Raw genomic sequence first — 24,781 nt, forward strand, 5'->3', positions numbered from 1 at the left:
TGCAGGTGGAGAATTTATAATCAACAGAAAAGTTGAAGGTGTCCTTCAGATCAGCAGTAGCTATTTGAAAAGAGCACATAGACCACAAAAGATGTCTGAAACGGTCACAATAAACCTTGTGACTAGTTTAGCAGGACCACTACGTAAGATCATCATTAATTTAAACCAGGGAAACAAAATAGTTTTGGTGCCTGATTAAAGAAGCTCAACTATGAACTCATTCATTTTGATTCATATGAACTCAAATAATTTTGATTTGACAATGGAATTATTAAAACTAAAAATGATCCATATCTCGGTCATGCGAAATTCATATTAATTCTTCAATGTTCTTATTTTCAGTGATATTTTACCCATAACTGATGGGCTTAGTAATAGATAAATTTCAATTCAAGCTCTGGGTTTCAAAAAAACCAACCATGGAAAGTGCACTCTCCCTACATACCACAAAATGTTGATGTATTCTAAAACAAGAATATTTCACTCCTAATGCAAATTTTTTTTTTAAATGCAAACAGGTTTTTGTCATAAAGATATCACCTATATTTACTCATTAGTTCGCACCAGTTAATGTTTCTTCCACTAAGAACTTCACTTTCACCTATGCCGACATTAAAGTACAACTAATAACAAAAGGTAATTTATTATTTCATTAACAGGCTCTCAAAATATTTGCCATCTCAGACCATTACAGAAGCTGATGAATTGTCTTCCTATGTATATGTGAGGACACAGGTAAATATGAGCACTCTGCCCAAGATGTACAGTAACTACACTGGATGCAAATTTTCTTTAAATGCTGGCTCATAAACAGCTAGCTGTTGTCCACTTGCAGACTATTTCCTTGCTGTGCCCATTCAAATTTTTCAAAAAGGTATCAGCCCTGTCCACAGATGCATGAGTGCTACTACGTTCTGCATCGGATTTTATAAAAATCATTTTTTCTGTCTAACGCTATGCTGGTTTTAAGTGGAAACGTAAAAAGTTTGTGAGATAGAATAAAATCTGCTTTGTGTTGTTTCAGCAAGGCTGAGAGAAAAAGCAAGCTGATGTTCTAGCCATTTCTCTTCCTTCTTCTGTCAGAGATGCCTAGAAGCACTTCTCGTCAGCCTTTCCAAGCAGCCAGCCAAATCAGTATCAGAAATGCAGCAAAAATCTAACTACCAGTATAGGTCATAGTAAAGAGTAACTTGAGTGTGGTGCTTCCTTTTAGCTTCATATAGAAGCTTGTTAGAGCAAAGAATTTATAAAAAAGTTTCTACATCTTAATAATGGCAAAAAAATTTTCCAAGTGCAACTTTTGACTATCAGCCTAACAACACAGGCTTTAATTAGGACACAATTTAAAGAGAACACTAAGGAGCACAGTGTTTGAGTCGAACACAATTACCTTCAAATACACATGGGCTTATTTTCCTGTCAAACTAAACTGCCAGAAGACATCAGCTAAAGCAACAGATTTCTACTGTTTGTTTATACAAGTCATCTCAAATCGTGGAGCACAGCTTTCTGATAGCTTCCCTTCCCTTTCCCTTTCCATCCACAATGTTCAGTTTCTTTTCTGAAACTAGATTACAAACATTTCCTTTGTAACTCTCAAACTGAGTGAGAAAGCCCAATGTTTACTCTGTGTAGTTACTACCTGTCATTCCAGTGTAGTCTTATGTTTCTATTTAGAGTTGCTTAAACAAATAACAGTTCCAAAAGCAAGTTTCTAGTTGTGGGAGGGATACATGCAGGCTTTACAGTTCTGCTGACTTGGTATTCACAATACAGATTAAAAAAATATGTTCTTAAAATTTAATAGGTCTAGCGACACAAACATCAGAATTTTAAAAAGTCTAAACAGCAACAATATTAGCATGGGAAATTAAGGCCTGTAGAAAAAGCGTAGTCTTAACTTGAAAACCTACGTTGCTACTACTGACATAAGTAGGTGCTACAGTTTCAGTATTTTTTACATCCAGTTCTTACATCCATTTCTTGCATCCAGTTGTGTTTTTTTTTCTTCCAGCAAACATCTGATCAAAGCAAAGTGAATGTCTGCTGCAGAAAGCACCAAAGTCACTTGCCAATCTACAGCTGTCCTTCAAAAACTTAAGAAGTTCTAGATAGAGCACTGATTATTCTGTTTTCAATTTCCCATCATCTCAGATGTTTGCACAAAAACCGAATCCATTACATACCTGCAAAACTTGTTCTTCTGAGGATGAAACAAATAGATCCATTCATTTTGGTTAACAGTATCAAGTTTTTGGCTTGCAACAGCCAGGAACATTCTGTCTAAAAGTCTCATAAACAACAGCAAGTTCCACCTAGATAAAACCAATATCTTCTCTCAGTATTTTTTAATGAGGAATTCAAAAGGTACCTCAATGGTATTAAAGTACCTGGATCTTGTACTTTCTCTTTTTTCTTTTTCCTTTCAAATAAAAAGTAACAGGTAAGCTGCAGAGTGATGGTTAAAAAAACCCATCCTTCACAAATCATAAGGGTGAAATTGGTAAAAAGTTTTATAAATATGAAGTTGTAAATTTTTATTACCCCGTTTCAAAAGCAGAGCATCTTCAATGTGACAAGCAATGCTTTAGAACATGATGAACTGAAGAAAAAGGTTATCCTTACTTTACAAAGATGAGCAAAGTACAACCTACAACCTGCCCAATCTATTAGAAAAGCCAGGATTTATACTCAAATACCTGGTAATTCAATTTAGAAAGTGGAAGTCTTCAAGTGTTTCTGTTGCTCTGAATGACAACATAGAGCTCTGAAGTCTAATACTCCTTCAGGTACAAATTGAGAAACTATGTACCACGGTATCTGAGGCTGCAGTCGTTAAGTCACAATATAAAAAAGGAGTATTTATTGCTCAAGTACAGAGAGGTTGTAAGCTTGTTATAGGAAATGGGGCAAATAAGCATTATTCTCATAAAATGGGTACAGCACAGAGGAACAAAATGCACTGACCACTTGACTTTGCTTTGTTTGATGTAAGGGCTGCTGTTCTCCACTTTAGTCCAGCAAATTACTTCTACAACACTTAACCTTTACAAACATATCTCCTGCCATTGAAAAAAATGCTCATTGAAATAGAAGAACCACCACATTTAAGAGACAGGTTAGCAACCTGTAAGCATGCTTAGCAAGCCTACTTCTAAGAGACACAACCCATGTCTCATTTTAAACATCCCCTCACATTCTTTAACTTCTAACCTAATAAACCTTAAGGAGAGATGAGCATTGCAGTGATTGCTTAATCCTCCCCAGTCATCTTCAGGTAGATAATCCAAACTACTGAGCTTACTGAAGTTTGGTCAGGGTTTCTTTGGAGGGGGGTTGGTTTTGGTTTTGTGGTTTTTTGTTTTGCTTTTTAAGAAACACAAAAACTCCATTGACTGTATTCACTAAAGAACTTGCACTGTGCAACTCAAATTTAAGATGAATTTATACTACACAAAGCATCTCACATGGCCATTCAGAGCCAACCTGTGAGCAAGGGCTTTGAACCAATCTAACAAATCTCTAAGCAGAGGCCTGTTTCTGGATCACATTCCATTTAGTACAGGGTAGAAATGGGGAGAACTAGAATGAAAAGAATCAGTCCATTAGAGATCCTTAGCCTGCATTTCCCTCCTGATGGTTAAGAGCTACATACGTTTCCCTAAAAACAGTGAGAGTTACTTGAAATTGGCCCCCAAAAGAAAGATGATAATTCTGGAGAAGGCTCTCCTGCCTTTTTTTTATAATAAAAAAAATCCACAGTCATGCTGCTCCCCTCAGCCCAAGAATATTCGGATCGATTCAAACACCTCTTTCAGCAGAAGTCATATACTCCCTGAACCGGAAGCACTGTCAACCAAGCTTCAATTTCTGAAGCTGCAATCCTGAACAGAAATGAATGTGATGGCTCATAATGTCAAGAGACTAAACAACATGGTTTGTTTGGTATCACTACAGGGAGTTTGCTGCTGCCAAGCATATATCAGATCTTAAATACTCAAAACAGTTCTGATGAGCATGGATGAACCTTATTGCCTGCTTCCTGATATTTGCTGGCTACCAGTTCTGTAATCATCGCATTGTTAGCAACAGGTACAGCACAGCTCAGTTCTAACTCAAGATTAACTTGAGCTACTGTGGTGCTGCCACATTTATGCTGGTACATCCCCTACAATGCTGCAAATTCCACCCCATAACAGAAAGCAGTGTAGGATTCATGCTACAGATCAATCTTCCTCAACTTCAACCAAAGCTCAGCAAAATACTTTAACTGCTCAGCTGCAAGGTTATGAAGAAATGAATCCCAATTATTTTAAGTGGACTTGGAAAGCAAGCAGCACAACTGAATGTATTACCCTAAGTTCATCTGGCACGGAAAGAAAGAAGTTGGCATACAAAGGTACTAGGTAAGTATAAGGGGTCTAAAGAAAACAAACAAAAAAAACCAGCAAGGAAAGTACTACACCCTGTGATAACATGAAGGCCATGGTGGAGGGATATCCATCCAGTCTTGCACTGACAAACAAAACCTAAACCCAAGAGGCCTGTTATACCACTGCCATCCCTGAATTCTTTGCTTAACATTTTTGTCTGCATTTGAAACATTACGCTGGAACTGAACAGGAGAAAAAAAAAAAGCCTCTGACTCCATAGCTACACACTAGGATGACTAACTGCTTGCGATTTACCCATAAAATCCAATGACAAAATTAAACCCTTTAGGAAGACAAGTCAAGCTATATTGAGCTATAAAGCTCAATCATGAAATAAAAGTGCATTGAACATATAATATTCTCTCAACATGCTAAGAAACCACAAACAATTATAACCAGATGTGTGAGTGCAAGGATATGAATATTGTTTATACAGCTGTAGAAAATAAGGAATGCAAGATGGCAACATCATCAATAAAAGTGTCTTAATTAAATGCAAGCTGCTAAAACACAGCAGGTCTCCCAGGCTAGCATTTCCTTCATAAAAATTTGGATTTAGTGACAAGATGTTCCCCAATTTAAAGTGGTAAGTTTACAGAAACACTACGTAAGAAACTGGGTCATCTAGTATATGCTAAGTGTAGCGATGCTACATTTTTCCGTAACATGAAAACGAAGGTGAGAAGGCTGTCTTGTTTTTCTAGAAAAAGATCATATGATCCCCTGCCCACACTTGTTAATAAGCTGTGTAAGATTTTGAACTATCAAAGCCTTTATTTGAAATTTACTAAGAGTCTATTTACTTTCTAATCAATGAGACTGTGGAAAAGGCAAAAGCAAAGCAATATGAAAAAACAGTAAATAAAGTCATTCTCTTGTTCATGTCATCCCTGTATTTTTAAGGCCACATTAATTCTAGAATATCTACAGGACAGTCTTTATCACAAGGAGATTAGCCCACCTGGGTATTAATTTATGTATACCTAATTCTCTGTTCCTGCATAACATAAAAAGCTCTTTTAATCAGCCTTGAGTGAGATCAACAGATCAACCAACAGTTCTGCTCAAAAACTAGGGAACAGGCAGGGAGGTAGGAGGGGAACACAACGGGGAAGCATAGATGGAAGAGTCAGCCAAAGTAGTAGAAAACAGGAAATTATATTAGTCCTCCAAGTTCTGAGAGATAAGAGTTCCTACAAAAATCTTTCTGCAAAAAGTTCAATTTTCTCTAACAGATAGAATCACATCTACCTATAAATTCTATACAAGTTTCCATATATAGCTGCAGTACACTGAACCTTAAATATTTATACCTTACAATAACTTACAAAAGTGAAGGGGAAATGCTATTTAGGACAATCCTAAATTTGAGGGGGGCTCTAACAGGGCATAAGAATAATTATAAAATACATCTCCGTTACCTACATAAAATGTAAGATAGATGTACATTAACAAAGTTCTTCATTGTGCTTGTGAAGGACAAGTTCTACATCCACCACTTCTCATTTCTGATGTTCATGTAAGCCCAAGAACTAGAGTGTAAGTTAAAAAGCGGAAGTCTGAAAGTCTTGTTTTCACAGCTCTTTCCTTTTGGTAATGGCAGCTTCAATGCAAGTGACACCCAAACTTCTGCATTTGGAATTTCAAATGATTTAACCGAAAGGACTTGTGAGTTTTAGGAACAACCATGTGAAAGTTTTAATCCTCAAGAAAAATGAATCACAGTGGATAAATACTTATCCATCTCAGGCATAAACTCAGTAATGTTTGTGAGAATATAGATGAAAATAGCAGAGGTTTGGTATGAGTAGTTATAGAATTCCTCCTCTTCAGTTTTCAAAAACAACAGACAATACAAGATTTTGATTCTTAAATTTATTTTTAGCAGGATGTGTGTACTAATGGATGGTGACATCATTAGAAGATAGGTCCATGTCCACCACCTGCAACAGAAGCTAGACAGATGTTAAAGAAAACAATTTAAGAGTTAAAGATGACACTACTTACCCAGAGCAGACTTATGAAAGTCACCTACTAAGCAGTACAGTTAGCTTTTGATGCAGACATGATAGCTCATATTATTTATCTGTTGTCAAAATTTCCTGTCAAGATTTAATGCATACATTACCTTGATTTTGATGGGCATCATGCACTTCTGTTTAGAAATAACTATTAGAGAAACTCTTATTTTTTAAAAAAGTACTCATGGAAAGATTGGTTATTCAAAGTTACTTACCTGTAAATTTTCTTCAGAAGATAAAAGATCTGCAAATTTAGGTCTAAAGCTCCCATCTAAAGTTTAAAGTTAGCAAGAATTTGCTGGGAATTCAAATTCTAATACTGTTAAACCAGGTCAACAGCAGGTAACATTTCTAGATTCTACTAAGAATACAACCACCTGTGTCCTACCATACCTGTGTGTTTGACAAAGCAATAAGGTAGGATCTCAGCAATATACTTACAGATGGGTGATACTAATTCAGAAAGAAATGAAGACTTGGTACATTACAACCCAGAGACCATATTATACTCAAAAAAAAAAAGCCAATAGCCAGAAGTCTAACAAAGGAAACAAGCTCATCTAGAACAAATTAAATTTCTCCAGAAATTAATCTTGAGCAGCAAAACCTAGGGACAGACAGTTCAGGAAATACGTTCTCAAAGAAATAGGTGACAGGCCCTTTCCCAGTGCTATTTCAAATGAGAAGCCAAGAAGCAAGGCTCGATCTGAGATATGGTATTTCCCAAGACTGTAAAAACAGAGTCCTTGCTTCAGAAAACAACTGCATCTGGCTACAGGTATTTGGTATTTACATCAGAAGATAGCCATTTCTTTAAAATAAAATAAAAAAAACCAAAAAACACCAGAGAAAAAGTCATCTGGCCCTGCAGACAGTATCACGAAGACATCCTGATCTTACATTTCAAAACTTCAGAATGTTTATCAGGCTACACTTCCCAAACCAAAAGGCACTACTAGTAGTGAGCATAAAGTCACTTCACTCATCTTAACACAAGTTTAGAAGCTTGATTTTAAGGTTCTTGTTCTTTACAATCTCTTGGCTCATAGCTCTTTATTAGTACCTTGCGTTAACACCATCTTGGCTCACAGTTCTTTATTAGTAACCTGCTTTTATACCACACTGACATTCTTACAGTATACCTCAACATCCTAGGACTTCATCTGTTTAAAACAGACTGCTATAGATACTGAAGACTGGCTCCTGCTTTCTGAAGAAAGACCTCTGAAACCAGTCTAAAACTGGAAGGGTGCTGTATTAGAATGAAATTCTTTAACAGTTTAAATAATTCAGCCAAGAAACCCAGTTTTAAAGACCATGATGTCCTGGGAATAAGCAACTGCTTTCTTTTACAGCTACGAACTCTTTGATCTAGTAATATCAGGAAATTAAACTGGTTTGCATTTGTTGAAAACAACCAACAAGAGTGGAATCTGTTCACAGCTGCACTCCATTTGTAATTTCTGATTAATTGAGCTCTTTTGTTTTTTTTTGTCTGGAGGACTAAGTCACTGCCTTTTGAGCAACTTACTATCCCAGTGGTCTACCATACCTAAACAGGATCTAATTGCTGGTCATGATCTACAAAAAGAAGTGAGCATCTCAAGACAATGAGTCCTACACTAGTACTGCGGGAACTTGTACTTCGAACACATCACACAGACAGAGGGAAGGCAGGGCAGGTGATTAAAAGCTTAAGGCTTCCTGTTTTTTAATCTTCCAGGTTCCAGTGTACAGTTGGATCAGTTGCTACTGCAATCAGCACTACCGTGCATACCATCTATCTTACGTGAAGTTGGTTGATATTCTTCCCACAGGATAAACACAGTGAAGTTGATAGGAAGAACGTTCATCAATTGCTTTTCTGTGAGGCATAGAGCAAAGGAAGGAAGTCAGGAAATAAGAGTAGTCTAGGAATGACACAACTGATCTGAATGATCACTTCAGATACATTGTGAACAGCATTTTCCTGAACAAAGACACCACAAAATCGGAATTCAAGTTATGAAGTTATAAAAGGGCAAAGAAACCACAGAGTGAAGAAAATGTTCTTGACAGGCCTGTATGATATGAAACATGAAGAGCAATTAATTTGTGCACCATGCAAGGACTACATGTATATGCTGCAGTTACAGGGCACCGCAACTGTTCAGCTATCTCCCCTTGCAGAAGGGTGCAGCTTCAGTTCTATTGCTGTAATACCCAAGCTAGCGCTGGAACCTACGTGTCAAAGCTGAGACAAGGGATTTGGGAAGCAATGGACATGAAATTATGGGCCTATTTAGCATACGTGGGATGTTCAATAGGAGGCCTGACAGTATTATGTGGTAGGAAAGGAAAATAGATGACTGGTAATAGTGAAGAACGGAATAACTTAGGGGATCATTTGCTCATAATGAGCTGTTCACTCTGCATCCTTCTTTTATTAATGATTTGTCCTGTCCCAATGGTGCTAGTGCTAAAAATGTTGCTAACCAGCTGTGTTAGAGGCTGTAGAACCTAAAACTACATTTTACTGGGCTTAATGTATGCTTGAGTCAAGTTAAAAAGTCGTGCTGAAACCAGGAATTAAATTCTTATCCTTCATGTGGCTTCACAAACCTTCAACTACCGGAAAGACCATTCTATTCACAAAAAGGATATTAAACAATGTAATACATAACTAAGACTTACAACAATGAATGAAAAGAACAAGAAAAAAATTTACTCTATGAAGAATTAAGTTTGTACCATTCAAGATTAGACTTTCTATCTGTACTACTAAAACTAAGTCTGTACATACAATGAAGACTGAATAGGCTAAAAACCAGAAAGACAAACACTGAAGTGATTACAGTTGTAACATTACCTAATGTTGAGCTGGTTTAATAGATTCAGAACACTAGAACCAAAAAAAAAAAATCTTGTTAAAAACATGCTGGAAGCAAAGACCTAACAGTGGTGATTAAATATTTACCTTTGGAGAGAAAATTTGTTTAGGCAAACTAAAAACATTTGCAAGAACAAGCTTTAGTGAAGAATGGACTAAAACAAAACATTACGCACTTCCAGCTTATGTTCTTTCTCTGCAAGGAATTCTTTTTGACATCGGAGAAAGTCCGACAACATTCGAGTTAGCTGTTTTCTATCATCTATTTCAGCTGCCAACCTGCCATTGTAATCCGCCAGCAACATACATGCATCATCTACCATTTTGGAAAGTTGCTCTCCAGATTCCTTATCTAAAAAGCAAGGAGAGAAAAACAAGTAAAGCATGATTTCATTATATACTGTTAAGTTCTCAGAACAGCATTTCAGTTACTGGATCCCCAACCCTCACCTGTTATTCTGTCTAACAGGGACACATCTTGCACCTCTATAGGCAAAGAAGCTATTCTCTGATGAACTGCTGCATCCCCAGAGGCAGCGTTTTCTAGTTCTTGTAATGCTCTAATGAGATCTGTGGTCTGAAAAAAGCATGCAAGATTGAGAACTAGTTTAAATAAACATATCCTAGTAGCAAAACAGTATTTCACAGTAAGCTTATGGAATCAGTTTGATGGTAATTTAAAAAGCATTTATGATATCAGCATTATAGCAATACTCTATCCCATCTCAGACTGAAAACAAAAGAAAACTAAGCCATTAATTCTCAGAAAAACATTGCAGTGTTCCTAGTTTTAAAGGTCACCTTCCTAAAATAGATTTTTCGGTTTAATTCTTGGCATAGGACTACTTATAAATCTTTTATTTTTTACAGTAGTGATTATTTTACAGTACCTTTCATTTTACTATATATTTTTGAAATTATTTTTCTTGTAGTTTTGCTTCACTATCGCATCAGACTAGATCAGTGCACTTCTTTTGGAAGTAGGGCTGATGTTCATAGAAGCCCAGATGTCTGTTACAGAGAAACACACTAAATTTTGATTATTTGAGCACAGTCATTCCTTACCATAAGAAAAAGCCTTCTGAGATGGGGCAGTACCATAACAAAAAACCCACGAGAATTATAAAAGCCATAACCATGCAAGGTAGACAAGACTTTTCCCAACCATCATGATTGCAACATTGAGAAATATTTTACTAATAAACCGGTAACAATCTTATTCTATTCTTATTCTAATACATGTGTTACTGGTTACCACCCTGGAAACCAAATGAGAACCTAAAACATTGTAGAAACTAATGCTGAAATCCAGATTTGGACAAAGCTGATATATAGTTCATACATTCTGGTTTAGTGTTAAACTGACTAAAGTTACAGCACGCTCAACTTCTTAGCTCCACTTGTAACCTAAAGTTCTGTGAAGAAAAGTTTCAGGTGTAGTCACCTTTGCTCAGAAACAGTACTTCATTAACAAGAAAAGCAGAGACCATTCAAAACCAAGAGTAACTGAAAAATTCTATATCAAACCATATGCAAATACAGAATTTTATAAACATGTTTTCACCTGTGGAGGGTCAGTGGGAGAACTTCGAGGTGAACAGTTATTTTCATCAACTTTTATCTGTTCATATGTGCGCTTCCTCACCTTTCTGTCTCCATCTAAATGAAAACAAACAGAGGAGTCAGAGAAATAATATTTCAAAAAAGAGACTGAATCTTCATACACACACAAAATACTTACACAAAGCTTGCCTAAGTTGTTCTAATACATCATTTTCATAAACAGACCTTTCTTCCCAGATAGAGAGAACTCGGCCAAGGTGTTTCTTACAACTCTCATCAGACTCACTGTTACAAGAAAAAAAAAGCAAAAATCAGCACTAGGTAGAAGTACAGCGCCGCCGTATGATTATCTTGTACAAAAGGACCTTGGCATACTTTATCAACACCGAAGTATCAGAAGTCCAATCATCTCGGAAAATAACAAAATCACATTTTAAAGAAAAGAAAGCAAAGACCAGCTCAAGGTGTCTTAGCAAGCACGTTAAAATAAAAGGCAACGCCCAATTCTCTCTTTGTGTTTGCTTGCTCAATCCATAAATCTGTAGGTCTGTAACCCTATTATGCAAACACTGCAAATAGGTTTCGTTGCTTCAACAGCTGTGTACCATGTGAAAATAATTCTGTATCAAGACTTAGCATCCTCATGGAACTAGATGAACGGCTGCTGGGAAAAAACAAATCATGCAAAACTAGAAATGAAACATATCAAACTGCTGTAGCGTATAAACACAGACTGAAAGCAAGTCTTAATGTAGGGCATAGCTAACAGCTTTTAAGGCAAAAGGGACTGAATGCAGATGAATTCACTACATAACTTCATCCAACAGCATTAAGACTATCCAAGATCAAACGAACATTGAATAAATTGAATTAACAAGACTTCAAGTACAGAAATAGCACACAAGGACTAGCTGGGTCAGAATAGATGAACTGAGGACTTCTCTAAACCCCCCTCAAATACAGTATGATGAAGGGTATTGCACATAACAGTTTACTGTACCTTGAAACATGCTTAAAAGCCTCCACTATCACTGGTGCAAAGTCTTTCGTAAATTCTGGTCCTTTTCTTTTGCTGTTCTGTATGACATCATTGGCCAAGTACAGGAATGTCAGCTTCCTATTTGGTTTTGCTAATAAAAAGAGTGATAAACAAGAAAATCAGAAATTTTAGTTCCTCCAACTAATACCCATTTATCCACATTTATACTAAACACACAAAAAAACCCAAATCAAATGTATTTTTCCTATTCTCATTACTGCTTACAATATTTCTCTCTGATTTTGTATTTAAAAATGAGAAAAGACTTTGGTCACCCATTGGCTTTTTTCTCTTTTCTACTGTAACCCTTTGCTCAGATCCTTCCTCCTTCATAATATGACACAAGTTCCCTCTAGCCCCATCTCCAAAAATAAACAGAAAAAACCCATGATATTCCAAAGTGTTCTTCAGCCCCCAACTATTTTCAGGTGTTTTCCTGAGCCCAGTGTGATTTGCCTGTTTGGTAGCCTTCATGGATTTCTTCCACGTACTTCAGCTTCCCTCTGAGCCTGCATAAATTTGTTACACCCATGAAGTCCTCTGACAAGGAGCTTCACAGATCCACAATCATTCATGTGAAGAACCTCCGTCTTTCAGTTTGAACTTCACTCAGTCTCATATAACCGTCCCTCATTCTTGTATTTGAGCGAACTGAACAGTCAATCCCTAGTCAATCTCTCTGTATCACTGTGATTCTCCCCTCCCTCATCTCCTAATCAGCTGTAATGCAGCTGCCTGCAGCTGTAATATCAAGAAAACATTTTAAAAAATCACTTTCAGGCTGTTGTGGTGTATCTCTTCTCCAAGCATCTTACGCATTTTACCCCATTCCCATTAGCGTGCGATAGATTACAAGCTTCCAAGTTACAAGTTCCTTTTGAAAATCTATTCTGTGTTTTCTAAGTGTTCCTACTCAGCTGTTTTCATTTACCATCACACTTCATCTAATCTTCATTTTCTACAGGTTTCTTATAGCTGCAACTCTTATTGTAACACTTCTAACCTTGTCTTAACACCAGAAAAACTTTCAATATCCATTACCACTACATAATCTCAGTATGTATGCTCTGACTTTAAAAAGAGGTTTCTCTTGAAAGACAAGATTTAAGTTTTTTCTGCCCTCTCGAGGAAAGCAGCACTATGGTAAAGCCAATCTAGGATTTCTTGAAACTTTTTCTTAGTTCCCAATATGATTTGATTCTGTCAATTTCCATTCCACTCTCAAACATGCAGAACCACCACCCTCACATACAAACAGAAAATTCAATGTTGACATGCTTCCATTCTAAGAAAATGTTTTTGAAATTTTGCACTATATAAAGACTCTCTGAAGGATTTCTCCTTGGAGTACTGAATTTTTCCCATCCTCTTGGACAGACATATCCAACAAGTTAAGAGAGTTCTGGATTAAGTGGGGAAAAAAAACGCTGCATTAAAAGTAAAAATGCACTTATCTCTTAGAATGAAGGCAAACTAAAAAGTGGCAAAAAAAATCAGTTTGGAAGTGCTGGACACAAGGTGGATCTATTTGGTCTGCTCCAAAGAGTGAAGTCACCACATGCAAACACTCAGGAAATTCACCTATTTGGGTCAAAATCTGGCTGAACCAAAACGTAGATTTTATAAACCTATGCTACTTAATTTCTTTATTAAAAACAGACTGGCAATATAGCAACACATCTCCTATCTATGCTTCAAGCAAATCATAGTTCTGACACATAGAAACCTTTTAATTATTCAAAGAGAAATTCTTAAAACACGTCCTGCCTCATGGATGCAACAAAATTAACTAGCATTTACCAAAGCTGACCCTGCCCTGCCGCGATTTCTTAAATGAGCCCAGAATTAGGACTCAAGATATAATGAAGCAGACTGTTCCCCATACTACGTCCTCTGAACTGCATGCAGGATAGGTCCTTGTCCATCCAGTTCACAGAAAAAAAAGTTATGTTTTAATCCTCAGTGATGTAACTCATTTGTGACAGACCTCAACTCCCTTCTTTCCAACAAGTAACCGAATCAACTAACAGGAGATGTATGCAGTGCCATGAAATCAGGTGATATTGCTTCTCACAAAGCCTAGGCTTTATCTATTCACCACAGTAAACAGATCAATGTACTGTGTTTGGAAAAAGCATGCTAAAACCCATAAAGTAACTTTCAACCTTATTTCCTCTAGTATTACCTTTTCAGCTTCCTACTGCAACTTAACAGAAAGAAAGCTGCATTTAATGAGCAAAAATCCTCAAAACACTATTAAGCTATCTGTGGCTTTGGTTAGAAATTTGACTAATATTCTATCCATATGTTCGCACAGAATATTTTGAAGTAAAATTTAATTTCTCTTGCTGCAAGAATGCTCTGCGCAAAATTCCAAAGCTAAAAATCACACCTCATCTCAAGCGTTCCCTTTCACTTCACAAATCTTCAGGAGTTACATACTGGCCTACTACCGCTCTGCCTTACATACGAGACTAAAGTGCAACGTAACCTTTAGCAACTGAGGTGGACAACTCTGAGCTGAAAAAACCCGAAGTGTTCTATTGCTACTACGACTGTAAATTAACTATTGAAGTCTGAAATGCAAAATTAAATTCCAGGCCAGACAGATGTGTTCTGAAGAAAATTATCTGTTTAAAACATCTCTCTTCAGTAGCAGTGACACTAACTTTTCAGCCCTGGGCTTTGATATACCTCAGAACACCAAAATGGATCAAAGAACAGTTAGACTACTTTAAAAAGTATCCTCAACACGTGGCAAGGCTATTAGCAAAAGCACTCTGTCAGAAGAAAATGAAAGAAAAAAGGTATTATCTTAGGTTAAAGAAGTATCTGAAAGGCACGTTCTGTCAGAGTGTATAGTGTTAGAAGCAGCTAGCCCACAGCATCTCTGGTACACTAACAGTACAGTCTGCAAACACAAAACTGCTAAGAAAGCATCCATGTTGGACTGAGTCATCTCTTCAGAAGCTCTGTGCAGTGTTCATGTAACTCTTCTGCTTGTTTCAGTTAGATTTACCATTTACCCACCAAAGCAGTCAAAGCAGCTCCCTGAAGTTCTAAATTCTGAAATATTTTAACAGGTCAACAGTGCTGGCTGGTATAAGGGCCCTATTAAGCAGATTACTCTTAAAGCATCCACAATGATGCTAGCTGGGATTGGCACCTCGCAACAGAAACTAAGTCTGTCCCAAAAATGTACCTGACATATTTAAATGCCAATGAAAACTTTGCAGGTATTCATGGTATTGCACTGGCAACTAGCGTAATCAGGCATCTATGGTGGAGAGACTTAGCATCCTCATTATCAAGCCTTAGTTTTCGGTAATCTATACTTCTTAGGAACACATACTTGTTAGCCCAGCCTGGGTATTTCTGGTTCTCTACCAGTCCAATATAAATACCCTGACATTGTATGTTTGAGTCCATTATACTTAGAGAACTCTAGCACTGAAGAGCCACCACTTTAATGCAAGAAACTCTACTATTTTACCTTGGAAGGCAGTAAGCATGTTATTTTCACTGAGGTTAACTATGGCAATCAAAGCCAGCATAATCACCTGTATTTGTCTTCTCCAGGTTTACCTCCTGGCATTGGAAACTGAGCTCCCATGAAGATTGCTAGAAACATGCCCATTAGTTTCACGCTGTTCTACGCCTCTTCCCGAGAGCCGAGAGACATTTGCTGTCTTAGACATACCAGAAGAAACCACAGAAAAACACACAGGAACTTATATCCCACTACAAGTGTATAGACTATTGACCTATCTGAAAATGTTACATCAGGCTTTAACCTTCTACGGGCCGGCTCTGCTATGCCAACTGACCTTGAATGAAAATATCATTTAACAAGAGGTTTTCAGAAAATGAGCATCAGTAGGTTAAAATCCCACAACAGTTATCAGCACTAAACAGTTTCTTTTTACTGAAGTTCTCTAATATGGATTCAAATAAAGATTTGGTTCAACTGTTTTTGAATTATATTAGTCTACATACATGCAGCAGAGTACACGAGTGTCAGCATTTCTCCCAAAATCCCTGGGACAATTCCTGTGTCATAGCATGCTTCATACCTTTGCATGAGAAGTTACATGACATCTTTGCAAACATCTGATAGGCTTTCAAGCTTTTTATCACAAGACCCAACTCATTTTTTTTCAAGTCAAGCAGCACTGAAACTTGAGTGCAAGATCACTGACCCTTCACACCGAGAGGTAACCTGAGTTTTTATGCAAGCTGTTTAAGTGCAGCACCTTCGGTAACATGACAAAGTGTATCTGTAAAAAGTCACTTCAGACACTACCACCAGAAAGAACAATTCAAAGATAATACAATCCATAAAAGGCATGTTGTACAACAAGAACTTAATCTTAAAATTCATTAACCTTCTGTCACGGAAAAGTTAAACTAAGTGTTCAACATTGCACAGTCACTGAATTTTACCAAAGTTTGAGAACTGCTCTGTTTCCTTTTCAAAGAGGGGAATGAGATTGCCCACAGAACGTGCGTTCAAGGTTTGAGGGTCCAAGTATCTTGACTTTGAGTTTGGCAGCTAGGAGACAAAGGGAACACAGCATACAGCCACTGCTGGGAAAGAGGCCGTCAGCATCAAATCACCATGGGGATGAGAGAAAGCTGGGCAAAACCCAAGGGAACCATTCCTACGTAATTACTCTGCAGAAGCATCCCACTGCACTTAATGTATCTTGAATCACCTGAACACATGAAACAAACCAATTCCTTTCATTGCCTGGCCTGGCTGGTGCAATGCCAAGATGGATATGAATCGACTGCAACAACAACAGTTTTAGGATAGGAAAAAGACACTGAACTTAAGTATTCAGAACCAGAATGATGAAAGACAAGATACCAGGACACGAGTGGTACAGCAATAAACAAACATAGATTTGTATACACTGCATTCTTTCAAGACTAATGTTAGAGAGTCAACTAGTCAGGCTGGATTACACAATCCAAACGTGACTATTTTAAGTGAAGGATTCTTATATTGCTAATCTGTTGCTCCTGACTGCAGGTCATTTTGTAAATCATACATGTAGCAAATACATGTCTCTAACTTGACTCAACAACTCACATTCACCTGAAGTTTTGTCTGCTGTTGGTTGATGTTCAACTCTTTTTGCATAGATGAGAAGATTCATGTGGATAAGCAGGAAGGTACCCACAAGCACCTCCGTCTTAAGAATCTTACTGGCCTCTTCAAGAACACCTACTAACCAGTGAAATCAGTAAACCATAGTTTTGTTTCTTTTAAACAAAAGAAAACAAAACCTATTTATTCTCTCAAGTGCATCACGTTGGCCAATGACACTATACTACCACCAAGTAAAATAATTTTACTACCACCAGTAGAGAAAGATTCCTCCTCTTGGCAGAAAAACTACATTACATAGTACAGAAAACAATTGCTTTAAATCAGGAACTTGTTTCCTGAAATCCACTTCACATCCACAGGGCAATATATTTCCACCACTTTTGGCTGTGGTTCTGCTCCAAAGCAGTTGACTGAGTATCAGAGTAATTCACATGTAGTACAACTTTCAAATCTGGTTTCAATGTTGCTAGGGCTTCTCAATTTGCCTACTAAGATACTCTGTCTTCCAATTTTCAGCAGCATTGAGCAACTGCCCCAACAGTCACTAGCTTAAGAAAAATGTATTGCATCAATGCCAGCAGCTATAATGAGTGAGGACCCAAACACTAGCATATGTCCCTGCAGCAGAAGCTGTAGACAACCAACCATAAATAAGCAAAAATAGTTGCTTCTTATACCACTGAATGACTTCAACATCCCAAAACCAAAAAATAAAACTCAAGCATAATAAACTGGAATAGCAGGTAAACTGGCAGAGTCGAGCGCTAAACATATGTCCCTCTATAGCTGCCCAGATGTACTTACACAATTGTAGCTGTCTTAATATACAATGACTCTGCTAACCTAGGTAAGCTTTGCAGTGAAGACAGTGATCAGTGTTACATGGGTGGGGTGACAGATGACAGTCAAAACAAGTGGTCAAATGATTGGGGGGTGGGGGTGGGGGGGGAGAGGTGTTCAGCATCAGTTTCTGAGACTGACTAATCTATGAGATGCCATGTCAGGCTCTGAGGAAACATATATCTGAATCTGAAACTAGGTTTAAAGATACAACACAACTACCAAAATATCACTAGCATGTAAATACCTAACAAGTGACAGAGCTGGACCTGGAAAAGCTAACTGAAAATCAGTTGACAGGAAAAAAGCTATTACAGACAACTAACTGGAACTTAAAATAGACAGTCCCATATTACCAAACTCAAACATTTAGCAATTTTGTTTTCTTTTTTCCCTTTTAAATAGACCACATTTTAACCTAGTACAGCAAATATCACATGGAGCCTACTAAACAACTGCTTACTACTATTCACCCTTGAAGGCTGATGCTTTGAATTATGGAATTGAAATTGTTCATTTCAAAACAAAACACACAAAGAAACAATAAACCTCTATAGCTGCAGAAATCCTGAAACCAGGAAGCAAGAGATATAAGCAAAAGAACATACCTGATTTGCAAATAACAAAAAAATAAGTCTCAACAGTCTCCATCTCAGAAGAGCCTCTTCAAGGGGGTTCCTAAGGGTTTTCTCAGCAGCCACTCAGCAGCTGCAGGCTTACACAGCAAAACTGTATGTGTAATGCTACTTAGTTTAAAAAAAACCTGTAAGTCAATGCCTTTACAGATACACAAAACTAAGTAGTTTTAACAGGCCCACCAGTTGCATTTAGGGAATGACTGATGTATTCACATTACAGTTAATTAATTATTACTACTTAACTACTCAAATACTGAGTAAGCTTATGACTACTAAGTAATTAACTATTTAACTTTGAGTGTTACATTTCATACATCTGAAATCTAGCTGAATCAGGATCATTTTCCTCAGTGACACTTTTCAAGCCTTTACAAAATTCTACCTAACCCCCACTCAAAAGGTCTCTGTAAAATAATTAGGTTATGTGGCAACATTATCACAAAAATTAATCCACACAAGTTACTTCGAAGCAATATTGAAGCTGCCATATCACAAGTACTAAAGAAAAAAAGCCACAATTTTCTAGAATAAAAATCTAAACTGCATGAGATTCTCATGTTAGTAAGACATTTACTACAAACGAAGTACTGAAAGAATAGCCTCCTCACCAAACTATTTGTTCCATAAATCAGCTACAAAATTCAAAAGAATGCAGACTCATGATTTCATGATCAGCATAAGCCAGTGCTAACACACTTTAGGCTGTGGCCTAAAGGGGTGATACTATCCTCACAGTCATCTTTACGCCAGCACCAGCTTTCCATCACGGAACTCATCTATTTCAAAACTAATTATTGGTTTTGCCGGGTTTTCAGCAGCAGCACAGCACAAGATACTGTCAGCAAAAAAAGCATCAGAAATATTTAAAGACATATTTAACCAACAGCAGAGTGGAAAAGGAGCTGTTCTGTTGTCATTGCAGACTTCTGCTTATCTGTCAAAACAGGAGAAATCTTTGTTATTTCATTACAGTTGTCATTTAAGTTAAAGGCACTCTATTTATCTTTTCTCATCATTTTACTCATCAATGAGCAAAAGATCAATGAACTACAGAATCTATTCTCCACTAATCATAGTAATATAGTGAAAAAAAACCCACTACATACACTAAAACGTGAAGCACCTGGAGTGACACCTGAATGGTCTTGCACAGATGCAGAATCAGGAACACTTAATACCCCACGCAGAGCACCAGCTCTGCCACAGCCCCACCCTAGTGGCACAGTTCATTCACACATTTTTTTCCTTAGCACATATTTGAGGTCAGTCATTAAACAGCATGTCTCTACACTCAGTCTCTTGAATCATATAATATACAACTCTGTATCATAATTTCATCAAACTACTGGTTGTGTAAGATGACATCCTTTCCTTAAATATTTGTGACAGTTACTAGGAATGTCTGGACAATTCAGAGTTATCAGTACTATCACAACACAACCAATTCTAGAATACATTTTACTAGCTTTCCTCCAATTTTTGATTATTTCTAAGAACGACCCTATGCATTCTACATGCCAGTATTTTAAGAACTACATATAAAAGTTATGGTAGCATTAGGAAAAAAGCATATATGCATTACTCTCAGTAATCAGAGTTATATCGACTGTCTTGATACAACTTTAGCAACATTGGAGTTCAGCAAGACAAATCCAGCGTTACATAACTGCTCCAAGTTATGACAAAGATGTGCAAGTTTTGCCCATTCTCGAAGTTTGCATCTCAATGCAAGAATTCACCAAGAGAATCAATGAAACGTCAACTGCAGAAAACCTGTAGATGAAGGAGTATGGAACCAATGATCTGCAGAGATGCCCCAATATGGGACCTGAACACTGCTACCAATTAATCCAAGTAAACAGAAAGGGACTAAGATTTCATGTTGCCTAAGTTATATGCACATTTGAAAAGCTGCTTTTTCACCTCTACTCCAACATTGTATAAAGACAATAACTATCTTAAAAATAAAAGAATCAGAACCAAACATTTAGGAACAAAAAAGCTGTGATCCTAGCATTTGTTTTCATGAATAACTAAAGATATCTTCAGAAAGGTTCATGCAAGCTGATCTGACGCAAGGGATCTTTTATCAAAACTGAAAGCATCCAGAAAAAAAATGTAGCATCACACTGTATTGTGTTCAACTCTGTTATACAATGTTCCATGAGCCTGAAAGGGAGCAGGTTAGAAGGAAGGTGTGGAGACAGGGGTGACAATAAAAAAGGGATACAATGAAAGGAAATTAAATTTAGAAAGGCAAGGTTCAATTTTCAGTTCCAGGACACTACTGGCTGGCAATAACAGCAAGTGCCAGTAATTTTTGTGTCCATATTCCCCAAATAGAGATAATTGTCCTCTCGGGTAGGAAGGAAATCATGTTTCTATGGCTTGGATGGTAGGCAAGTCAGGAACCTTAAACTTACTCTATTTATGGCCTCATTGCCAGCATTCTGCTTTGTGATGTTTTATGCAAGTCACTTCACCACAGCATACTCATCTTCAATGTGCTGTCTGCTTAGACCACTAAATATACCCTTTGGGGATTAGGGACCATCATACAATTCTGTGCTGCAATTAGCAAAAAGTTACTACCAGGCAAATGTAAGCTAACATTTATGAAGCTCAGGCACTATTATCAGAGATGGAAAATTAAAACACATACCATGTATCTTAACTACGCCAGCTTCAAATGAAGCAGTAGAGGAACATATGAAAGAAGAAACACTTCACGTAAGGCCTAAAAGCCCAGAAGAAAAGGTGCAGGACCTTGAAAGCAACTAATCCACTCCTACCAGACGTAGACTATCACATGCTTTCCGCAGACCCTTGACGATTGGCTTCCAAAAAGAGGTCACCAGAAAAATCATACTTTGAAGCAGCAAAAGCTGGATGACAACTTCAACAAACTGAAGATAAAACCAATTATAGCAGCTATACTCATCCAAAGCTCCTGAGCTACATCCTCAAAACAGGCTTAAAAGTGGAAGCCAGACATTGAAAGCTGAGAAAAAGCAAAGCATTCCCATGAGTTCTTAAGAAGCTCATTATCCTTGCCACCTTCAAACACGTAGCCCATGTTTCAAACATTTCGTTTCCCCAATTAGTCAAACAGCATAACAGGAAAATTATGTTAATACTGAAGTTAAGGACTAAGCATTAATATTCTAGATTATTATGAACTGGTATTGTGCATGTTAAGACAAGCAAACAAAACTCTGGCTATGTGCCAATTTGTTTAAGACACCTTTCTGATACCATTCAGAACACCAAACATTTGAGTTGTTTGTTCAGAAGGCCCAGAAATGTGAAATGTTTCAGACGCAGACGGGAGATCCATTTATTTGTTCTCGGAACAAGAAAGAAAACTTGCAACAAACATGTAGTGAAAATATGTTTATTTCATAAAAGGAAATATGCCACCAAATACGTCTTTCTTTAGGCAACAGAAAAAAAAGAATCTAACTCATGCTTGAAAGTTCAAAAGATAATGTTTCACACAAAAAGCATATTTTAAACAAAACCACAGCAGCCATGTGAAAATCTACGGAGTTTATAGGAATGTATTTCCAGACTATACTGTAAAGTTTAGTATTACTTCATACTCAAGTTTTTTATTTTAATGGTGGTTCAATCCATTTGCTATGAAGTTACGCCCCCTAACCAAGAAGTAGTTGTGATCCAGCCATGTACTCTTTATATTCCATTACACATCATTTCTGCAAGTCAATTATTCCTCTTAGTTGCATGAAACTAAGGGAGTGGTTTCTCTTTCGTAAGTCCTGTAACGGTTTAGTCCTATTTTTCCTCTCCTCTTGAAAATCTAGTCTTCTACTTTTCCCATTAAAGATCCACATATTAATGGGGCTCCAAAGGAAGCTATTGGAATACAGTAAGATTTCCTAGAGCAAGGTAGAGTTCTAGCAAGTGATTTTTCTTTTTCTTAAATGAGTCAACTTAAGATCAAGTTATTTGCCAGTCAGGTCAAATAAACCTTCACATGCTATTTCTGCCTTTCAGTCCCTGAACCACTGCCTACAGCTGCAAGTTCTTTCCTGTTAAAAGGAAAGCCACTTAAGAATCTAAGTCTGCACACTCAATATCAAATAATACAGCTAAAGAAACACACATCTTTATTATGCTAACATCGGTATTAGCCATCTGGCAAAAACAGGAAGTGAAAAACACTTTGGACACATTGAATTGCTCTTCCCCCAGAGTATTCCCATCCTCAACTACCCTACAAGAATAGTTGTTGGCATAAGTGGACAAAGCCACCGTGTCAGGAAACTCAAATAGTATTACAGCTAGCCATCGTTACAGATGATGAAAGACAGTGCCTAAAAAGGGTCGTCTTGGAAGAGCCGTAACTACCAGTATTACAACAAAAAGCCCTAAACCCCGTTCTTGCCGCCTCCCTTCCCTTTTCCCACTTTCCTGTCTCCTTCCACAAAGAAGGGGAGTAAAACATGAAAAGTCGCCTCCTCAGAGGTATCTCACTGAGAGGGAATGGGGGAGGAAGAAGAGAGGAGCCAGGGGAGTGGAGGGGGAAAGAGAAAAAAAAAAAAAAAAAAAAAAAAAAAAGAGTGAAGAGAAGCACCTCCCAGCCCACAGTCATCACGAAATCGAGATCCGGGGTTTAACACTTGCCCCAGTAGCCCCGCTCTCCCCAGGCGCTGAGGTGGGCCGGCCCGCCCGCCCTCTTTTTCTCCCTCCGTCCCTCCTTCCCCGGCTGGACAGGCCGAGGAGCCCCGCCATCCCCCCCTCAGCAGCCGCACGCCCGAGGGCGGCCTCCTCCTACCGCGGCCGCCGCCTCCCCCAAACCCGCCGCCCCCGAGGCAGGCCCCAGCCGGCACCCGAGGGCGGGAAAGGCCTGGCGGCGGCACGGCGACAGCGACACGGCGGCGGCGGCCCTGCCAGCCTCACCTTTTCGCAGCTCCCGCTCCCACACGCTGACGATGAGCGCCGAGTGCTTGCGGTGGTGGATGAGCCACAGGCTCAGGGTCTGCACGCTCTGCTGCGAGTTGCTCAGCTCCGACAGCTTCCGCTCCAGCGCCGTCTCCGAGAACGCCGACATAGCCGGGCCGCGCTCAGCCTCGGCCCCACCGACCCGGCCCGGCTCGGCCGCGCTCAGTCCCCGCCTCTCCGCCCCAACGGGGGAGGAGCCGGGAGAGCTCCGTCCCTTCCCGCCTCGCCTCGCCGGCCGCCACTTCCGCGGGCCCCGGCAGCCCGGCGCTAACAAAATGGCGGCGGCCGAAACCTCCCGGAGAGCCGCCCCGCCCGGCGCGGCCCCGCCCCCCTTCTCCTCCTGTCCTCACTTCCGGCAGAGGCCCACAGCCGGGCGGGGCGGGGAGGGGAGGAGCGGGGAGGGGAGGGGAGGGGCGGGGAGGTGGGGAGGTGGGGAGGTGGGGCTGGGCTCCGGGGCGGCTGGGTGGGTACCGGCGGGCGGCGCCCGTCCCGTCCCGTCCCGTCCCGCCTCAGGCGGGGGCCGGGGAGCGGGGTCGCCCGGGGGTGGCTTCCCTCGGCCCTCGCTCACCTCGCCGGCCGAGCTCGCGCCAGGTGGCCGCCCTCCCAGAAGGCTTTGCGCGCCAGCCGTGCCTCAGCCGCCGTCCTGGGGGGGAGTTTCCTCATGAGGGCTGGGGGTGCGGGACGTGGCCAGCAGAAACAGAGTTGGGCTACTACAAAAGAACGGGGACATCAGCGTTTTGCCCTGGGAAATAACATAAAAAAACAGACACAAATAAGGCCCCAAGGCAACCCCAGGCCTACCAATTTCTTTCACGTAGCAGGTTAAGGAACTTGCCGTGTGAGGGGGTGCATGGTATTTCATATTTGCAGATGGACATGCTCCACAAATGTGTCTGGCCTCATTTTTAAAACCTGTCTCTTCTTTTTTTTTTTTTTTTTTTTTAATTTCTGGCATTGACAGTACTGTGTCAGAATTCCACTGTTCAATGGCAAGATGATGTGCAAAAGTGCTTCCTCTTAGTTGATTCAAACCTTAAAGATGTATTGGACGCTTGCTACTTCTACTGTTGTGGAAATAGTGAAAAAAAAAAGGTTCTCTGCTCACCTTCTTTGCATTCTTTTATAGAACTTGTATTGCATCATCTTCAGTGATTTTTCAAGCTGAAGGATCCAAGTCAGTTCTCCTTGCATGGAAGGTGCTCTTGCTAGCCTTCCTGCTGCTTTTCTAAAAAACACCTGACATCACTTCTTATTTTCAACATTACCAACTAACTGACATTTCCAGAGAACTATCCAC

General features: G+C 39.1%; 1 protein-coding gene across 6 annotated transcripts in view; it reads right to left on the minus strand.

Annotated features, from left to right (window-relative positions):
* Positions 1–23,816, minus strand: part of RPRD1A (regulation of nuclear pre-mRNA domain containing 1A) — a 47,320-nt gene extending 23,504 nt beyond the window's left edge. Inside the window, exons 1-8 of one of the 6 annotated variants that reach the window (XM_087759699.1) lie at positions 23,443–23,815; positions 11,887–12,016; positions 11,065–11,171; positions 10,888–10,982; positions 9,774–9,900; positions 9,500–9,675; positions 9,303–9,335; positions 7,908–8,318 (exon numbers count right to left, since the gene is read on the minus strand). In XM_087759699.1, coding sequence (XP_087615825.1) covers positions 9,303–9,335; positions 9,500–9,675; positions 9,774–9,900; positions 10,888–10,982; positions 11,065–11,171; positions 11,887–12,016; positions 23,443–23,593 — 819 coding nt within the window. In that variant the 5' untranslated portion in view covers positions 23,594–23,815 and the 3' untranslated portion in view covers positions 7,908–8,318. Of the gene's footprint in view, positions 1–6,280; positions 6,389–7,907; positions 8,319–9,302; positions 9,336–9,499; positions 9,676–9,773; positions 9,901–10,887; positions 10,983–11,064; positions 11,172–11,886; positions 12,017–23,442 lie in introns of those variants that run through there. The other 5 variants (XM_087759680.1, XM_087759689.1, XM_087759708.1 and 2 more) reach the window with 5 other exon arrangements.
* Between the last annotated feature and the right edge of the window lie 965 nt (positions 23,817–24,781).

Source organism: Nipponia nippon, unplaced genomic scaffold, assembly GCF_047370975.1.
Source record: "Nipponia nippon isolate SJK-2023a ecotype South Korea unplaced genomic scaffold, ASM4737097v1 scaffold_1, whole genome shotgun sequence".
In the NCBI taxonomy this organism is placed as follows: domain Eukaryota; kingdom Metazoa; phylum Chordata; class Aves; order Pelecaniformes; family Threskiornithidae; genus Nipponia; species Nipponia nippon.